The 21,197-nt window shown below is 39.3% G+C and overlaps 1 protein-coding gene across 2 annotated transcripts in view; it reads left to right on the forward strand.

The window, feature by feature from the left end:
* The window catches only part of SLCO5A1 (solute carrier organic anion transporter family member 5A1), a 114,848-nt gene that overhangs the window by 78,570 nt on the left and 15,081 nt on the right, over window positions 1–21,197 (forward strand). For both annotated transcript variants that reach the window (XM_019726187.2, XM_019726176.2), the window contains one exon: window positions 8,979–9,177. In XM_019726187.2, the coding sequence (XP_019581746.2) occupies window positions 8,979–9,177 (199 nt within the window). The remainder of the gene's footprint in view (window positions 1–8,978; window positions 9,178–21,197) is intronic.

Raw genomic sequence — 21,197 nt, forward strand, 5'->3', positions numbered from 1 at the left:
AAGTTCTCTTTGAAAGTAAGTTTGGTGTCCTCCAAAACTACTCAAACCATGAGCTTATTAGAGTACATTTCCATTCATGAAACTTATTTTGTGGATTTTGTTATTGGGTAGAAGTATGCGTGTCGTTTGAAACAAAACATCGTCAGGTAACAAGTACAGTATGTAGCATAGCAGTTAAAATTTCCGTCCCAACCGTCACTCTTTTCCAAAGTTATTAGTTGTTTTTGGCTTAAGCTATCTCATGCACAGAGCAAGGAAGAATGATTAAGTTTTGAATTTTCTTTTAGTTATGAAATATTCTGATTCTTAATAATGTTAGCTCTCAGTAACCTTTAATGGATAGATGAAAACAATGTATAACCGGGATATCATTTATTCCCTCTGCATGCCGCACTCATTTTCCTCCAAGTTTTTGCTCAAATGGCCTCTTGTCAATAAGACCTAACCCAGTATACTTCATTTAAAAATGCAGCCCCTGTCCCAGAACATCTGATTTTCTTTGCTAGGCTAAACATTTTTCTCTGGAATGCTTTTCACCTTCTAACATTCAGTATGATTTGCTTAATTATTGGCTTATTTATTGTCTGTTTTCTCCACAGTAAATTGCAAACTCAATGTGGGCAAGAATTTTTGTCAGCTTGGTTCACTATGTATCTCCAGAGTTTAGTGTAGGGCTCAGCACATAGTAGATGCTCAGTTAATGTTTTCTGTTAAATTAAATACATCTTTTAAAAATTATATATTTTTAAAACATGTATTCCCCAGATAGATTCAACATAATCCCCATCAAAATTTCAGCTGGCTTCTTCGCAGAAATGACAAGCTGCTTCTAAAATTCATTTGGAAATGCATAAGATCCAGAATGGCCAAAACAATCTCGATGAAGACCAAAATTGGAGGACCTAGACTTCTTTCAAAACTTAATAAAAAGCAACGGTAATCAAGACAGTATGGTACTTACTTGGAGTAGACATAAATATAAATGGAATAAAATTGAGAGTTCATAAATAAACCCATACATCTATGGTCAGCTGATTTTTGACAAAGATGCCAAGATCATTCAATGAGGGATTTTTCTTTTCAAACAATGGTGCTGGGACAACTGGATATCCCCATGCAAAAGAATGAACTTGAACCTCTACTTCACGCCATATATAAAAATTAACTCAAAATGGATCAAAGACCTTAATATAAAGCTAAAATTATAATACTCTTAGAAATAAACATAGGCATAAATCTTTGTGACCTTGGATTAGACAAGGCAATCAAAGAAAAAAAACCAGATAAATTGGATTTCATCAAAATTAAAAGCTTTTGTTGTACACCTGAAATCTGTGTAACTTTACTAAAAATTGTCACCCCAATAAACTTACAAAAAAACCACCCAAAAACAAAACAAAAACAACAGAAAAAACCTTTGTATGTCAAAGGATACCATCAAAAAAGAAACAAGAAAAAAACACCCCAAAAACCCAAAGAATGGGAGAAAATATTTGCAAAATGTATATCTGATAGGGTCTTGTAGCTAGGATATATGAAGAATTCTTACAACTCAATAATCAAAAGAAAAATAGGCCAATTAAAAAATGAGCAAAGGATCTGAATAGTCATTTCTCCAAAGAAGATCTATCAAAACTCAAAATCACGGCGCATCTTACAATGAATGGTGTCTGAGAGTGGGAAGGGCACAGCGTTCTTTCCACGTCACAGATGAGGAAACCCAGCTGTGCGGCAGAGCAGGGCGATGAACTCAGGTTTGTGTCCCTTTTCTAAGCACTACGCTTCTAATCTTTTGATGCAACATAAATGTTTTCCTGTCACCGGAGTAAATTATTTTGGTCCTTGCAGCTTCCACTTCTTGCGAACATTTTCTTGTAGGAAATAAATATCAATTACAAGAGAAGAGACTATTTTAAAAATTCAAATCTTGAAGCTAGCACACGTGAAACGCTCTGGGAAGACACAGCCTAGGACGTATACATGGTCACTGCCTACACATAAACCCACAAAGTACCACAAAAGCACACTACATCTTTTTCTCTTTCATTCATCTCAACACTACCCTCCTGAAAAGTCTCAGAAATCCCTTCACAAACCATGAATGACGTGTTATCATTAGTATCAATTTATGGCACCCTTTTGTTTTTAAATCATTCAAAGGCTGTTTTAAGACAGAGTAGACTATTTCTTGAAATCCGTATTATTTCACAGCGTGACACGAAGTCAAATTGGAAAGGAGGGGTAGCAAGGTATACGTAGACACGTGCCCTGTTTGAGCAGATTTGGAGAGGCAGCCGGTGTGAAGCAAAGTTCCCAGGACCTGAAGAGATGCCTAGAGGCCGAGGGGAAGAATTTATAGAGTTCTTTTAGGAATTGTCCTGAGGCGGATGAGCTGGCAGGGTAGCCAGCCTGCTGCAGACAGCCTATCTCAAGTCGTGTCCCTCTCTGGTTTCTTCAGTTAGAAGTCACAATGCCAGAAGACCTCTCCGGCCACAGCTTCCTCTGTCAAGTACCCCAGGACTGCCAGAGTGTAGGGACCAACTGGGACCATCTGCAGCTACCCAGTAAGAATGCTGTGAAATTTCTAGCATGGCCTTGCTGAAATTATTAATCAAGGTTTTCCAAGGAATGACACTTCTGAAAACCCTCACCTCCCTGACCTCAGCACGGAGATGGCAAAATATAGCTCATATTTAATTCCTGCTTGGGCAAATGGGTCTCATTCACCCAGAATAACGCTTTCTGCAACTCTGCCAGCACAGGGAGACACTGTGCAGGAGGAGAGAAATCTGAGAACCCCAACCTCTTGGGAGTCAAGGGCTTGGGACCACCAAAGCAAATGTAATAAAAGGTACATTCAACAGAGAAAACAACCACACTTTTCATTTCAGGTTTCTGCAAAGCTCTGGCTAAAATAATACCGAAAAGCAAAGGCCGAGCTGTGTCATAAAAATAATTCAAAAATCAAATCAAATTAACATTCCATCATTTACCCTTGGAAACCTAAAAGTGTTTTCTGCATGCAGGCAATAAAACCACAGAGGGCACAAACAACTTGACGTGATGAAAAGCAAGAGAAAAATCAGAGCGCTTACTGGTTCTGGGGGAAAAAAGTGAAACAGCAAAAGCTTTAAACAAGTTACTACAAAAGGGGATGGAGAAAGCATTTTGTAGAGGAAATTTTCCAGGAGAATAAATAGGATCTTATTAACTTTCTTAGTTATCAAACCAAGCTTCAAACAAAGACCTTGGTATTACGTTACAGGACTTGGTTTCTGCTCATAGAGACAAAACCTACAGATGTGGGCAGGTGCCAAATGCAAAACCCTCTCTGGAGGCCCTTCGGGCAAGATCCATTTTCTGTCAGCAGTTTTCAACTTCTCCCCTTTCCATTGTTGTCCAAATCCAGCAGCTCTCAGAGCTTTTCCATCTCCCATCCAGACAGTTAGCATCACTGAGCCCACTAATAGCTGAGCCACGAAAACCTGACGAAGCCATCCTTCCCCTGGGAGAAGTAAGCAGATTTCTAAAAGTATTTATATATATAAAAAAAAAAAAAATTGACAAACTTCTACACACTTAAACTGTACCTCCTAGAATGTACAGCAGCCCCACAAGGGCCAGATAGAAATTTTGCTCATTAAAAACCATGTTAATTCTGCCAAGTTTATAGGGAGGAACAGAGCAGCCATTTAATAAACAGTCAACTCATCAATTGAATGTGTGTTTTTTTTTTCTTTTTGACAGCTTCATTGAGCTATAATTCACCTCCTTAAATGACTCTGAAATTCAATGTTTTTTAGTAGATTCACAGATATGCAACCACCATCTCAATCATTTTTAGAACATTTTAATCACCCCTCCTCCACGAAAAAAACAAAACCCTGTACTCAGTAGCTATCACACCCATTTCCTCCCAACTTCCTCTCAGCCCTAGACAACCACGAATGTATTTTTAGCATTTATAGATTTGCCTATTTTTGATATTTAATATAAAGGAAGTCATACAGTATGTCCGTCTGGCTTCTGTCGCTTAGCATCATGTTTTCAAGGTTCATCCAGGTTGTAGCACAGATCCGTATTTCATTCCTATTTATGGCCAAATAATAATCCATTTTACTGATGTAACTCATTTGATTTATCCATTCATCAGTTTGTGGACATTTGGGTTGTTTCTTTTGGGGGATATTATGACTATAGCTGCTATGAACATGTGTGTACAAGTTTTTTATTTTCATTTATAGTTGACATTCACTATTGTTTTATAGTAGTTTCAGGTGTCCAGCACAATGGTTAGACATTTATATTTTATGAAGGGAAGTGATTCCCCTGATAAGCCTAGTACCCACCTGGCACCACACATAGTTATTACAACATTATTGACTATATTTCCTATACTGTACTTTACATTCCCATGACTATTTTGTAACTACCAATTTGTACTTCTTAATCCCTTCCCCTTTTTCACCCAGGCCCTCAACCCCCCACCCATCTGGTAACCATCCGTTTGTTCTCTGTATCTATGAGTCTCTTTCTGTTTTGATTTTTTCGTTTGTTTACTTTGTTGTTTAGATTCCACAGATAAGTGAGATCATATGGTATTTTTCTCTCTGTCTGACTTATTTCATTTAGCCTAATACCTTCTGGGTCCATCCACTGGTAAGATTTCACTTTTTTATGGCCGAGTAATATTCCACATCTTCTTTATCCAATTGTCTATTGATGGGACCTAGATTGACTATTGTAAACAGCGCTGCAGTGAACACATGGGTGCATATCTCTTTTTGAATTAGTGTTTTGGATTTCTTCAGTAAATACCCAGGAGTGGAACTGCTGGGTCATAAGGCAGTTCTATTTTTTAATTTTTCGGGGAACCTCCAAACTGTTTTCCATAATGGTTGCACTAAATTATAATCCCAGCGACAGCGCATGAGGGTGCATGTATAAATTTTTAATTGGATATATGTTTTCATTTCTCTCAGCTATATGCCTAGAAATGAAATTTCTAGATAAGATAGTAACTGTATGTTTGAGGAAGTGCCAAACTCTTCTCCAAAGCAGCTGTACCACTTGACATTCTTACCAGCAGTACATGAGGGTTCCAATTTCTCCCCATCTTTACCAGTACTTATTATCACTGCTTATAGTCACACAAGTGGGTGTAAATTAATATCTCATTGTGGTTTCAATTTGCATTTCTTTGATAACTAACGAGGTCGAGCATTCCAACAAGGAAACATTCGAGTCTCTTACTCAGGCGGGTGAGCTGAGTGATGTACAGATTAGCATGAATGAATAGTCAGAACCTTTCTGTTTTAATAATATGGGGAGATTCAGATGACGTGAGACATCAGGAGAACATTTTAATGGGTCTTCACTCTGTTGTAACCTCATGTTTACTGATGACACATATCCTGTTTTTAAGAACTGCATACTTTTTAGGATGCATAGTCAAATAACTTATCCCGCTTTTAAGTTATGACTCAGCTCTGAGCGTGGGGATTTGTTTTGTTGTTATCCTGGGGGTCTGGCATAGTACCTGTCACTCCTTAAATTGTTCAGTTGAAATAGGAATTTTAGTAATGGACTGTTTTCATACTAAAGGTAAAGCTTGGCCTATTTAATTGTACTGACAGTGTGTGAACTTTTCTGTAATGAGGAGGGTCTTTATTAACCAGCTCTTGTAAGCCCAGAGCTCTGGTCCGTTTACCGAAAAGATTCCAGGGACCCGACGATGGTTCTAAGAGCCACTGTGGTTTTGTGGACAGAGCTGGGCTGGGAATCAGAGACCTCAGTTTTCATTCAGATTCTCCCTCCCTCGTGCTCACCGGGGGGCAAGTCCCTTCTCGGAGCTACCAATGATGTCATCTGTACAAAGGCCATGACTGATTTTACAAAACCAGGACTGCGGTGAGGATTACAAGACGAACAGTGGTTGCCAGTCAGAGCTCAGGTTTTAGATCTATCTAGCCCTCCTTCTCTCTCCTTGCTCACGCCAGAGCAAGCCTTCCAACCATGTGTACTGATGCAGTGTCTGGCTTCTGGAATCTAGTGTCTTCTGGACCCGCAATACTCCCCATTTGCCAAGCCTATTCCACATTTGTATGTAGTGCCCTCTTCATTTTCCTAGAATGGTTATCCCAAGCCGTGGCCGTATTGAAATTTCTCAATATCCCTTCCCTCCACGAGTTACTTTTATTTTCAATTATACAGGAGAAAGCTATTTAAAAAAAAAAAAAAAAAAAGAATTGACAGCATGTTATCCGTTCTTGAAGGAAAACGGCATAGGAAAAAAACAAACCTGGAGTGAGATACGTAAGCCGATTTTTGTTCCTTCCTACTTTTCTCTGCTTTTCAGATCTTCTGCTACAACGTGTTACCTTCTGCTTCCAAAATAATGGGAAAATAATGAAACAGAAAAGCTCTCATTTGTGGAGCTCCCGCCCACCCAGTGAGTTATCTCTGGGTCCCACTCTGCAATCCTGGCCCCAGCTCTAGGAAAGGACCTCTCCACACCCAGGGCTAATTTGTGCTAAAATTCTCCTGGTTTCTCAGTGATCTGGCATTGTCATTAACTAACCTTTTTCCTCTACATGCTACCTCCTACTACCTTTTAGTCTATTTTTGTCAGTACTGTATCTAAGTATACTTAAGCCCTCTCCATATCTTAGCAAACAAACAAGACTCTCCAAGCCCAAACTCTACCTTGGTCCCCAGTCTAAGTATGGACCCACAGCCCTCCTTTTTACTGCCAACATTCTAGAAAGGCAGTCTCACTCGTCTCTAAGTCCTCATGACTGACTACTCAACCCACTGCAATCTGGCTTCTACCTTCACGACGCCCTGAAAATTGTTCTTGCCAAGGTCTCAGGTGACGTAGTTGTCTCATTTCAGTCTTTGTCTTTCTGGACTTCTCTGAGGCATTGGACACTCCTTGAAACTCTCTTTCCTTGGTTTCTATGGTACAATTGTAATGATAATAGCTACAGTTTATATTGTGTACAATCTATAGTGTACTGTGGCTACGTATAGTGTCTGTAATCTTCATTCTAACATGAAAGGTAGACATCGCCACAATCAAGAAATCTGATTTAGAGAGTTGAGGAAGCTTATGTGTGGTCACCTGGCTACAAAAAATGGTGTGAGGATTTGAACTCCAGACTTTCGCCCCCCCCGCCACCCCAATACATTCAACTTTCCCAGATTTTCTTTCTTCGTTTTTTTCTGGCCTCTGTGGCTGCTCATTTTCACTTTCCTTTGTGGGCTCATCTCTATGTTATCCCATTAACAGTGGTGCTGTCCGGGACTCCAGTTTTGGCCCTTCTCTTTTCTTTGTACAGTCATGCTGGAACATCCTCTCTATGGCATGAATTCCATTACAGGTTATAAATGCCCACCCCCACCCCCACCCCCACCCCAGCCCAGCTCTTCCTGAGCTTACAGCCTCCGTGCAGCTAACGGTGTGAGGTATTTGTCCCTGATCGTCCCACAGGCTGTCGTGCCATCGTGCTTCTCTCCCGTCCTCCTCAGCTCATTTATTGTGCCATTGGTGTTGAGCTGGCCTTCCTGTGGCTCTCCTGGCCCCTCTGACCCTCCTGACCACTTCTCTGACTCTAGTGTGACTCCATCTAAGCCATGTTCCATCTCACGGCCAGAAATGATCTGTGTAACACGCAACTTGCACCTGTCAGACTCGGCTCAGAATTCTTCGGTGGTCTCTCGTGGCCTAAAGATACAGCATGCGCTCCTTTTCACGATCTCTTCTGGTCTCGCTCTCCCTTACCTCTCCCCCCCAGGTCCTCCCATTTCCCAGCAGCTTGCATTCCATACCCCCAACTTGTTTGGCTTTTCTGGGAATTACTTCTAAGTTTTCTTCCTCGCTGTGCCACCTGTATATGCATTCCTAAACAACATATTATTTAGTTTTACATGTTCTTGAACTTTATACAAATGCAGTCACACCATGTGTTCTGTTATGTTTTGCATCTTTCGTGCAACGTTGTCTTTGCATGATTCACCTACATAGTTGTGTGTCATTAGGTTTCTGAATTTTTATTGCTGTAACGTGGCATTCTGTTGTATGAATTTACTACCTGTATTGTATGTATTTATGGACATTTGGTTGATTTCCAGTTCTTGGCTATTATGATGCTTCAAATATCTCGTATACTTCCTTTAGTCCCCTTGTGTGTGAGTTTCTTCAGGGTAGAGATCCAGGAACGAAATTTCCTGTCACAGGATATGTATAGCTTCCGCTCTACCAGAGAGCACCAAACTGTTTTTCAAAGTAGGTGTCACAGTTTACTTCCCACTAGTAGAGAATGCCCATTGCTGCATATCTTTGCCAACATGTGGACTTTTACATTTTTATCGATGTAATTGGTGTGGAGTGTATTTCACTGCGGTTTAAATTTGTGTTTTCCTCTTAGTAATGAGGCTGAGCCCCTCCGTGTGTTTTTGGGCTACTGGATTTCCTCTTTGGTGAAGGGCCCATTCTTACTTTTCTAGTGGGTTGCTTGTCTTTATTGCTTTGTACGTTTCTCTGGCAATGAGTCCTTTGTTGGTTGCGCGTGTTGAAAATAAATTAAACTTTAAATCACACACATTGACAACTTATTGATTACAGTTTTTTTATAATTTAAAAAAATTTTTTATTTTTCAATTACAGGTGACATACAATATTATATTAGTTTCAGGTGTACAGCACAGTGGTTAGACATTTGCGTAACTTATGAAGTGATCCCCCCGATAAGACTAGTACCCACTGGACACCATACATAGTTATTACAATATTATTGACTATATTCCCTATGCTGTACTTTACATCCCTGTGACTATTTTTAGAACTGCCAATTTTGATTGCAGTGTTTTTTTTTATTCTTTACCTTAGTACTAATAGCTAAACAGAAACAGAGTAATTAGAAAACAATAATAGTATACATTACGTCAAGTTAATCCTTTCCCCTTCTTCTCTCCAGGTGTTATTATTGTCCCCAGTGCTGGTGTTGGGATTGTCCTGGGAGGCTACATCATAAAAAAATTGAAACTTGGTGCAAGAGAATCGGCAAAACTAGCCATGATCTGCAGTGGTGTGTCTTTACTGTGTTTTTCAACCCTGTTTATTGTTGGATGCGAAAGTATTAATCTAGGAGGCATAAACATCCCTTATACAACAGGGTAAGTATCCTGGAAGAGCCGTTCCGTCTCATCCCGACCATGATAAGTGTGTATGTCCCAGGGGCAGACTCGTGCTCCTCCCCTCCAAGAGGGCGTCTCTGTGAGCTTCCTCTTCCAAGCAGGAAACGCACTCTGAGGGCAGAGGCCATGTTGGTCTGGGTGCCCTTTGACCTCACACAGTGTCTGAAAGAGTTTTGAAGACAGCAGATGAGGGAATCCTTGTCGGGGTAATGAGACTGTTTCATGTAATGTTTGAATAGATGGTACATTCACGTAGTTTCCAAACACAAAATTCAATGACAATACAATGGACAGTGAAGTTATGCTCTTACCCAAGTCTCCCACCAAAGACAAACCAGGTCACTCCTTTAATTCATTTCTGTGTATCCTTCCAAGGCTTTTTCATATGAGAAACTATGAATATGTGTTTTCAGTTTTCCCTGTTTTATATCCAACAGATAGCATTCTGTACATAATTTTCTGAGCTTTTTAAAAAAATGTTACAATATAGCTTGAAGATCTTCTGTACCAGTAATAATAATAATACAAAACATAGCTAACCTTTATATTGACACTATGGCATGCCAAGCATTTTTTTCTGCTTTTATTTTTATTAGCATTTATTGTTTTTATTTTTATTGTTTATATTTTTATTTTTAAAAATTTTTTATTGGAGAATATTGCGGAACAGTGTGTTTTTCTAGGACCCATCAGCTCCAAGTCAAGTCATTTTCAGTCTAGTTATGGAGGGTGCAGCTCACTGGTCCATGTGGGAATCGAACCGGTGACCTTGGTGTTAAGAGCTCGTGCTCTAACCAACTGAGCCAACTGGCTGCCCCTTTTTTTATTAGCATTTATTTGATGCTGAATCCTGGGCCGTAACTTTTTGTTTCTTCAGTTTCTTCTGGGAGATCTTTCCTCTTCTGGTTTAGGAACAATCTGCTCTTTTCCAGTGAGGAGCATCTCGGTGTGGCAGGGAGAGCGCATGTATTTAGGGTTAATCTGCCTGTGAGCTCTGTAAATTCTGCGCCTCATTTTGGGAGCTTTATTCACTTGGGTGTGCTCAGTGACCAGAGAGTCTCCATCTAAACTCAACATTACTCTCTGCATTTTTAAGCATTTGCAGTGAAAATTCTGTACTCTTTTTGGGCCACTGACCCTGCGTCCAACCCTACTGTTGGGCCTGGGCACGCCTCCCAACTCCACCATTGTAACGACGGAAGGGCACACACTGCTTCTGTAACATGTGACATTCTTTAGATACTTGGTGGCTTTTCAGATATGCATTCCGTTGATGGTCTGGGCAGTTTCATGAGTGTTCTTAAAATGAACCTGTAGATTTGAATCTCTCTATTTACATGATTTTGTGGGGTTCCCTGGGTCAAGAGAATAAGAAACCATTTTCAGAGGTCACCTCCGGCCGCTTTTGGGGAGAGCTCAAGCATTCTTCATGCTTTATAAGAACGAATGAATCCTCACAAGACCCTGATCATGTAGGTGCTGTTACTGTCCTGATTTTACAGATGGTGAAACTGAGATACAGATCGTGTGTGTGTTCACACTGACAAATATGTAACAAATGGCTCTCTAAGATAAAAAGCCCCAGTCTGTAGCATTTGCCAATTCCTGAGGTGTAAATATTCCCCTCCACGGCTGATTGTAAGCTGCCAATGTGAAGACACTGAACAAACACCGAGTTAGGAGGAGATGCCCTGTAACACACTGTTATATAATACACTTCTATAGCCTGTCCAGGGCAGAGAGCATATGAAAGTATAGCAAAATAATGAGGAGGTGATAAGTTTGAGTATTTATCTTTGTTTCTCATATCAATCAGTTGTAAGTTTATACAATTTAATTTTTAATAATGGCCATGCTAAATGAACAGTTGGCAAAATCCCTAAAAATGTAAGGGCAGGATTTTTGTGACCCTAGGTGGCTGAGCTGCCTGTTACTCAGGACTTAACCCCAGACTAAACCACAGAGTTCGTGCCCTGAAGCACACTCCTTTTAATGACAGTATGACATTCCATTTAATTCTGTTTTATAATTTAACCTGTCCCCATTTGATGGGCAATTGGTTTATTTCCAATCTTAAATTACAAAAACAATGCTGCAGTAAGTAACCTGATGCATATATCACTTTTCTTGTGTGCTTTGTATTTGTATGATACATTCCCTGAAGTGGGGTTGCAATAAATATGGCCAGATTGCCTCCCCTGGTGTTATACCAATTTGTATCCTCACCTGCGATGGACATGAGCATGGAATTCCTACAGCCTCGCCAAAAGAAGGTGGAAAACTCTTCTTTGAGTGCTATGGAAACCTTAACTTTTATTTCTTGAGGACATGGGGGTTTGTTGGCGTCTGATTATTGCATAGTACTTCAATGCCTGGTATTTTGGTGCTTGGTGCCAACAAATGCTCTGCTTCCCTTTGATTCTCAGGGGGAGTTTTCTGTTCTAAAAGGTTCCACTTGAAATCTGAATAATGAAAGCTTTAATTTTATTTAGCCAATCTAGAATATTAGAGAGGAAAACAGAAACCACCAATCAGAGCTTGTTTAGATGACAGACTACGGCCATTGGTCCCAAGAGTTTTTTTCCTACCAGGGGATGTGTGTGCAATGCATGTACCAGGTATATGGCCTCTCGACGGTGCCTCTTGGCATAGGATATAAAATCTTTAAAAATTGAAGGGCAGTGTGGAATAAGACCTCAGTTTCCTGAGTCAGTCTGAATTTGAATCTTGACTCTGCTCTGCCAGTTGCTTAACTCGAAGGCTCAGTATTGTCATCTGAATAATCGGGTGATCACAATAGAGTCTTCCTCTGTCTGGGCTGCTGTTACAAAAATGCCATAGACTGAGCGGCTCAGAAACAACAGATTTATTGCTCACAGTTCTGGAGGCTGGGATTTGGTGTTTTGTGAAGACTTGCTTCCTGGTTTATACATGGCTGTCTTTTTGCCATGTCTTCCTGTGGTGGAAGGGGTGAGGCGTCTCTCTAGGTCCCTTTTAAGGTCACTACAAATGCTGCCTGACTTACAATGGGCTTATATCCAGATACACCCATCCTAAGTTGAAAACATTGTAAGTCAAAATGCATTGAATACACCTTACCTACTGCACGCCACAGCCTCCCTTAAACGTGCTCAGAACACTTACGTTAGCCTACAGTTGGGAAAACCAGGTCACACAAAGCCTATTTTGTGATAGTGTTGAATACCTCATGTGATTTATTATACACATTGCTTTCACAGCTTCGTAAAGTTAAAAAAATCCTAAATCGAAGGATTGTAAGTCAGGGACCATCCGTAACCCCTTCACCTGCTGAAGGCCACACCTAATACTGTCACATTGGGGGTTAGGTTTCAACATGTGAGTTTTGCAGGGACCCAAACATACAGTCTAATGCAATACTAATCACTTAGAGGGTTGCAGGCAAGGTTTACATGAATAAACCATGTAAAGCTCTTAGCTCAATGCGTGGCATACTGTAAGTGTTCACTAAAATTAGCTATTGTTATTAGTCATAACTAATAAATTTAAAATAACTTCTATTTCTATCAAATTATTTTTATTACAATCGGAAAACCAATAAAATAGAAAAGTTAGTAACCAAAAAATGGCAGTCTCCTGAATAATCTACTACTTCCCCGGGGCAATAATTTTAAAATTCTTTTCAGCTGTCCCTTCTGGTATTTGCCTCTGTAATATTAAGGCATTAATTTTAAATTAATCAAACCGAGGTATTATTTATGACTTGCTATCTTCGTAAGGGAGGTGTTCCGCTTTCCCTTCACAAGTTGTCAAGTCCTTTGTTGATATTTTCACGTTATGACTCTGACAGCGTTGTTAGCTCCTGAGGTGCAAGTGGTGTATCACGATTCGATTTCCTTTTTTGTACATTGGTTTTCCTGGAATTAATAATTGCCTATTTTCATTTCCTTTGGTTTTTTTTTGAATCTGCGTTTAGCTTCCTACGTGCTCTAAGAGCTCAAAATATCTCAGTATGATTTTTCACCCATCTGATGGACTCCTGGCTCCATTCCCCCACCCACTGGAATCATCTATATGGAAGCCCTCGTCCACTGGCTCTAATCGGGACACAACGCTCTCTGGGCCTGTGCCCACTGCACTCTGGGAATCCCATTAGGCTCTCTCCATATTGATCCTTTGTTTTCTGGCGTCTGTAGACACCCTTGATATGATTTACTCCCTCATTTTGTTAGAACACATCCTCCAGTAGCTGCAGGAGAGTTTTTATGCAACAGCATCTCCCCCACCCTCCCCTTTGTTTTTTGTTATATGTGATGACTGAGTTGTTGGCTGGGTGAAGAATTTTGGATGAATCATTTTGACTCCGAATTTTAAAGTTTCCCCTCCATTGTCATCTAATTTCTAATGCTGTTGTGGGAAGTCTGGCCTTTCTTTTGTATGTAACCTGTTTTTCCTTGCTGGGAACTTCCATTTATTCCTGGTATTCCCCAGTTTTACCATGATATACTTTGAGGTGGGTTCAAATTTTTTTTTTTTTTCTTTCTTGATGTTCACTTGGTGAACTTTTAATGCCTGGAGACTGTGGCCTTCAGTTCAGTTTATATGTTTTTATTTTAACTTTGTTGTTTTCTCTCCACCATTTTTTCCTCTTCTTTCTCCTTCACCGATCCTTTACTTTCCTTATTCTTTATCACCTATTTAATACCTCATATTTTGTCCTACTTTTTTGAAAGATTTTTCAACCTTATTTTCCAAGTCATCTGTTGAATTCTTTATTTTGGCTATTATTTTTTTAAATTCCAAAGTTCTTTCTTGATTTTTGATTGTTTCTTGCTTCTAGCTTTCTTACTTTAGGGATGGAATATCTTCTGTCATTTCTTCAATATTATTTAGAGGTTTTTTTTTTGTTGTTTGCTTGTTTGTTTCCTTCCTGAATTGTCTTTATGTGGTACGAGTGCCTACTTTCTGTTTATTTTGCTGTCTTGATTGTGTTGGAAGCTTCTTTAAAATTTCTGGTGATACCTAGCTTTCCCTTAGTATTGAAACATGCAAATTTAAGAAGCTGAGTAGCTGCTCTGTGCTTGAGGGTAGGGCTTGGCACTTGGTGTATCTCACTGTTGGATAATTGGGGGTGGAGGGGGACAGCTGGCATTTTCATTGTGGTGCTCAATGTCAGAACCTAAGGTCTTACCTCTGAGGTACTTCAGCTCCTCAGGAGACGGATGCTCCAGGTTCTCGGCTGGGGCTGTTTGGCGGGGTTCAGGGTTGAAAGCCTAGTTGCTGGCGTTCTAGAGCTGGGCGAATAGTGGTAGGAAGGGGCCAAGGTCCTATTGTTCATTTTGCAAACTTTTACCTAATTCTCCTGTCATTCTAGTATCTCACCAAAGGTCTCCTTTGTGTGTGGTGCTGTTAAGCATAGTTCGGTTGGTTCATTTTCTCTAGAAAATAGAGGGGTCAAAGACAGAAGATACTAAGTAGAGTAGGGATGATACTAAGTGGAGTAGGGATGGGAATTTGATTAACGTTGTATCATATTTGGACCACAACTTTCTTGTGTCATTTATCTTTAAGTTCTAAAGGCTTGTTCTTTTTCCTGCTGCTGGCCTTTATCATATCCGTATATTTTTTAAGTTCTCAATCATAATTTCTGTTTTATTGACTCCTTTTCTTCTGGAACTTTCCATCCTTTGCTTCAATTGAACTGGTTGCTCTCTTAGCATAATTTATATCCTGGAACTTCTTTTCACAGATCTCAATTGTATCTACTAGTTGTTTATTTGTTAACTCATTTTGCCAGAGAAAAATCCTTGGATAACTTCCTGGGGAAGAGTACCTGGGGAAAAAAACTTTCTGAGCCTTTAAGTGTATAAAAAGTGTCTTTATTCTTCTCTCACATTTAAATGAGAGTTTGACCTATAGAATTATAGGTTAAAAAGTTGTTTTTCTGAGAACTTGGAAGCCATAGATTTATTTGTAATCTAGCACTTAAGTTTCTGATAAGAAATTTAATACCAGCCCTAGTTCTCATTTCTCTGTAACCAACTTTATTTGTGAGTTTTTCGGATATTTTTTCCCCCCAAGATATTGTGAAATCTCAAAAGAAATGCTCTACCCTCAAATTTTGTCTTGGCTGGACCCTTCCATTATCACTTTCTCAGTGAGACTTTCCCTCTCTGCCCAATCGAGGGGAATCCACTCTTCCCTCTTTTTTCCCCCCAAGTTTACTATCTACTATATATTTTCTTTTTTTAAATTTTTCAATTACAGTTGACATTCAATATTATATTAGTTTCAGATGTACAGCATAGTGGTTAGACATTCACATAACAAAGCGATTCCCCCCGTTAGTCTAGTACCCACCTGGCATTATACATAGTTATTATAATTGACTATATTATCCATACTGTACTTTACATCCCCATGACTATTGTGTAACTACTAATTTGTACTTAATCTCTTCACCTTTTTCACCCAGTTCCCCAACTCCCATCCTATCTGGCAACCATCAGTTTGTTCTCTGTATCTATGAGTCTGTTTCTGTTTTTTTTGTTCATTTATTTTGTTGTTTAGTTTCCACATATAAGTAAAATCATATGGTATTTGTCTTTCTCTGTCTGACTTACTTCACTTAGCGTAATACCCTCTAGATTTATCCATGTTGTGGCAAATGGTAAGATTTCATTCCCCTCATTCTTTATCGCATTATGCCTTCTTTGTTTCCTCATAGCACTTACCACAAGCTGAACTTACCTTTCACATTATTTGTGTTTCTCTTGTCTTTTGTCTCTGCATATGAGCTTCTTGAGAATAGTTACTAGCTGTCTTCATAATAGTTGTACCCCCACCATCCAAAACAATGCAAGATGTTTGTGACATGAATGAATGAATAGGTGAATGAAAGCCTTGGCACAGGGCTTTGTTTATATATTGCATTAGGGACTCTCTGAACCCTCTTAATCTCATATGTATGTTTGTTTTTTACCCCAGGAAATTTCTTCTATTATAGCTTTACTCATTCTTTCCTCTTCCTTTTTTTCCTGTATTTTCCAAGACTCCTGCTAATCAGAATTAGAATGTGTGAACTGGTTGCCTCTGTGTTTAATTTGTTCTCTCATATTTCTAATGTTTTTTGCTATGAGAGATTTTTCCAGACCTTGTTTTTTATTCTTTATGGAAATGTATTTTATTTTGAGGATACTTTTTTTGCTTTGTTGCATTCTGGGTGTTCCCTTTTCATAGAATCCTGATGTTTAGAGAGCAAAATCTTCACAGATCTCTCTGTGCATATAATTAAAATTTGTTTTCTACTTATTGCTCTGCCTTACATTTTATCATTTGATTCTAAGGGTCAATTTTTCTCTTTGTTTATTTTGGGCTTTCTAAGTTGACAACACTCAGTCTAGCATCTCTCAGGTTATGTCACCCACCCTTCCCTAAGTACAAGAATGACAAAATTTTATTCTGATTTGTCAACATCTAGAGAAGAGGCTTATTTAAAAAAAAACATCTTCCAATTTCTTTAGAGAAGAGCTTTCTGATGGATTTCTGGGCTCTCAGTTGGGGATGGAGGTGGGTGAATAGAGGAAAATGGAAGTGCCCAGTGATATAGTTTTCTCTCCCTCAGCTCTCCAATGAGTCCCGTTGTTTTCAGCTTCACATTCCCCTTTGCCCCGTTATGTCTGCTGTGTTTTGTGGTGGTCCCACGGGGCAGGCTGGCTCCCCCCCAAGGTGGCATCTGCTCATTTCACATAAACCCTATGCCTGTCCACTTGCTTTTACATGACATTTGGTCTGTCACTCTTTCCATTTCTCTTTGCTAGTTTATTCCTTTTAATCTTCCTCTTATTTTAAGTGCATTCTCAGAAGGGATGGAAAGCAGACTCAGTGGTTTACTTTCTTTTAACCTGCAAGTCGCCTCAAGACTTTGAAAGCCCTTGCTTAACACCACATGTGTCTTGCCAATCCTGAATCAACGGATTCTGGACTCCCCAGTGCAACTGGGCAAAAATTATATAATTGTGCTCATTGGCTCTATTACAAATTTATGAGTTCCAATCTTAGCAGGCCCTCATCTTTGCTGAGCAATCCATTTCCTTGGCCCTAGTCGGCTTCCTTTCCTGTGCCTGTGATGGTTGTTCCATTAAAAAAAAAAAAAAAAAAATCCGTTCTTCAAGTATTTTTTTCCTTACTCTAGTCTTGTTTTTCTTATTGTACAACCTAGTATTCTGCATTATCGAGTAAACAGAGGTCCCAAGAATGAACTACGTCAACTTTTCTTCCCCTTTACCCTCAAATTCCTTTGTCAAAAGTTATATTATTTTCAAGGGCAAGTACTAGTGCCATCATTTTCTAGCTGTGTGACCTTGCGGAAAGGTGACCTAATATCGTTGAGTCTTGGTTTCCTCATATGTAAAATTGGTGCTAGTGTGAATCACACTTGGTTATAAGTATTATTAAAGTAAAACACATACGGTTGAGAAATTAAAATACCGCAGAGGGTAGAAAATAAAAAGTCCATGTCTCCTGTCCCCACTTTCAACCTCCAGTTTGAAGCATTCAAATATTTAACCACATGTTTGCAAATTCTCTGTTCAGGGAAGTTACTCAGAATGATGCTGAAACTAGTAAGAACTTGATGTAAATAAACATCTGAACTGTCTAAATCCATGAGTTCTGGTACAATTCTCATGTAATTGTATTTAACAAAGACAAACTTGATTAGGAGTGCTGGAAGTGTCTGTAAGGAGTCGTAGTGTTTGCAGCTTGGCTTCAGAGAAGTTTATACATTAGCAAAACAAAAACGCAGTTTCTGTGGAGAATTCCTTTGGCTTCCCAAATACTTCTAGGAAGATCGTCTAAAACTGAATTAGTATAAACACTTTTGGGTGGTTCCACCGTACAGGTGTGCTTCTTTTGGAGTAGCAGTTACCTTTGTGTGAAAAATAATGGACCCTTTCTCCAATCAGGGTGTGGGCTACATTTCAGCCTCTCCTTGCTCCCTTGGCTGAGTGTTCTTGTGCAGTGCACAACTTGCTCATCAGTATGCGGTTGGCCGGCCTAGTAAACACTGTTTCTTGTTCTGCAGAATTTTGAGACTTGCATGTGGGATTTTTTTTTTTCTCCTTTAAAGCCCATGAAAAGAGAGATGAAGAGAGTGGCAGTGAAGAGAGGACCCTTTGTTAGGCATTTGTTTGGCTCAGGTATGGTGATTGGCACTTAAAGTATGTCTTTTATATCTAAAGCTTACAATATCACTCTTCCGTATGGGTTATTACCTACATGTTTCAATTAAAGAAACTGAGGCTTAGTGATTAAATGATTTGCCCAAAGTCATCAGTTAATATGGAGTGGAACTGAATCAAATCCAGATCTATTTCAGAGTTTGTATTCTTTCTGAATACTGCACTGAAGTGCTGTTTTAAATTTTGTATTTCATATAAGCACACACCTAAGTACACATACCACCTCCTTACTACCGTGTTTCCCTGAAAATAAGACCTCACCGGAAAATAAACCGTAGCATGATTTTTCCGGATGACATCTCCTGAACATAAGCCCTAATGCATCTTTTGGAGCAAAAACTAATATAAGACTTGGTCTTATTTTACTATAAGACTGGGTATGATGTCATGTAATGTGATATATAATATAGTATAAGACCGGGTCTTATGTTAATTTTTGCTCCAAAAGACACATTAGAGCTGATTGTCCAGCTAGGTCTTATTTTCGGGGAAACAGGGTAGCTGTCTTGTTGAATGGCTGTGTGAGCATTGAATAAGGTACTTAGCAAATTCCTTTACCTCTCTGTGCCTCGACTTTCTCATCATTAAGATGGGTTAATCATAGCAGCGATCTCTTAGGATTCTAATCTCTTAGAATTATAGAGAGGATAAAATGGGATAAAAATCCATAGATAATAAGCAATTGATAAGTAACTATTTAATAATATTTTTCTCATTTTAATTATGAGGAAAAAGAGGCTAAGCTATTAAATAACTTGCTTAATGTTACACAACTAGGAAATGACAGAGCTAGGATTTACACCACGGTTCTCTGATTCTGAGTGCAATGTTTTGATTATGAAACTATTCTGCAAGAAGAAAAAAAGAAACACAAAGAAGAAAATACAAGGTATAAGCCAACTCCATTTATTAAAGTTTGTATGAGGCACTCCAGGTTCAGCAGCATGGTTAATTTCCTGACATTAAAGGACTTAATGACCCATCTTCGAATTTGCATCAATTACTCAAGAGGTATCTGGGTGCCTGGGATGGAGTTGGGACGTTTTAGCAGGATGAGCTTTTCCTTTTGAGCCAAAACAGAGTCACAGTCTTTTTATAGAGTGAACCTGACATGTTATTAGTGGTTCCCTTAGAAACATTCAGATCTGATAACTAAGATGTGGAAATAACCTGAATGTCATCAAAAGATGAATAAAGGAAATGTGATATATACATACAATCGAATATTATTCAGCTTTAGAAAAAAGGACATTCTGCCATATGTGACAACATGGATAGACCTTGAGGACATTATGCGAAGTGAAATAAGCCCGTCACAGAAAGACAGATACTGCATGATTCCACTTATGCAAGGTATCTAAAATAGATTCCTAGAATCAAAGAGTGGAACGGCGGTTGCCAGGGGCTGAGTGGGAGAGGCAGGGGAAATATTCAATAACTGAATGTTACTGGTCAACTGGTATAAAATTCCAGTGACGTAAGATGAATGAACTCCAGAAATCTGCTGTACAACCCTACCTACAGTCAGCAGCACTGTATTGTACACTCAAAGTTTTGTTAACAGGGTGGATCTCATAGTAAGTGTTCTAACTACAATAAAATGAAATGAAATAGAATACTTTATGTTTGAGAATCTGATGATTTTTTTGTTATGAAAGATCCTAGGAGCTCTAGCTAGATATCCTGGCCTATTTCCAACTGAAGTAATTTATGTTCCCACACCCACAATTTCCCTGCAGTTTTAATTAGGAAATGTGTTTTTCTTTCCCCGTGTCTGCTGACCTGTATTTCACACAGGTGTGCAAGGTGATTATCTTGCAGCCAAAGAGGCAGCATTTACCATGGAAACCGTGGCTTAAGCAATAATATAAGCACATTTCATATGAGTTCCTACTCTCACTCTCCCTTTTCTTCCAACAATTTTTTCAAATGGGGTTAAATCTGAGGTCGACGTACAGAATTTTTCACCAGTACTAAGTCTTGATGACATCATTTAATAATTCTTGCTTTATTATCTTTCACTTATCAAGTGTCATCTCTTAGCAGTTAAACTAAAATCTATTATACCATCTTCTGATTTTGTGACTTGAGCTACTGGGCTAGAACATTTCCAGGGATGATTTCGTGAGCTATGAAATGATGAGGAAACATTTTCTCAGTTGTCTGTGTTCGGCAGTGACTATTGGAGGGGGTGATGCACCCAGTTGCACCTAGCTCCAAAATCTCAGAGGCTGGAGTTTTCCCCTGAAGTTACTTCTCTCAGTATAATTTTATTGCCCCAAAGTGCTACAATGATAGAAATCAAATAGATAGGCAGTAGTACCTCAGGTTTCGAACGTCTCTGTTGACGAACATTTCGGTTGACGAACGCCATAAACCCGGAAGTCAATGCTTTGGTTTTCAAACACACCTCGGAAGTCGAACATGTTACATGGCTTCCGCTGAGTGCAAGATCCTGAGGCCTAGCTGTCGGCTGTTTTCGAAACTTTCAGAACTTGAATGGTTTTCCGGAATGGATTATGTTAGAAAACCGAGGTACCACTGTAGTCTGTTAATTCAGACCTTGCCTCAGCTCCACACAAGTGCATTTCATTCTCCTTGTCACCACTTCTGGTCTTGCCTTCCTGCCACGTGGTGCATTTAGATACTAAGCTACTACCAGCCTTTCACGTCACTGGCATTTCTGGCCAGATCACTCCTAAATTCTCTAGTTAAACTGTTCATTTTCTCATCTGCATGTCACAGACAGCTTAACCTACTGAAGTTTTTCCCCCCCAT

This window comes from Rhinolophus sinicus, linkage group LG14 (assembly GCF_036562045.2).
Source record: "Rhinolophus sinicus isolate RSC01 linkage group LG14, ASM3656204v1, whole genome shotgun sequence".
In the NCBI taxonomy this organism is placed as follows: Eukaryota; Metazoa; Chordata; class Mammalia; order Chiroptera; family Rhinolophidae; genus Rhinolophus; species Rhinolophus sinicus.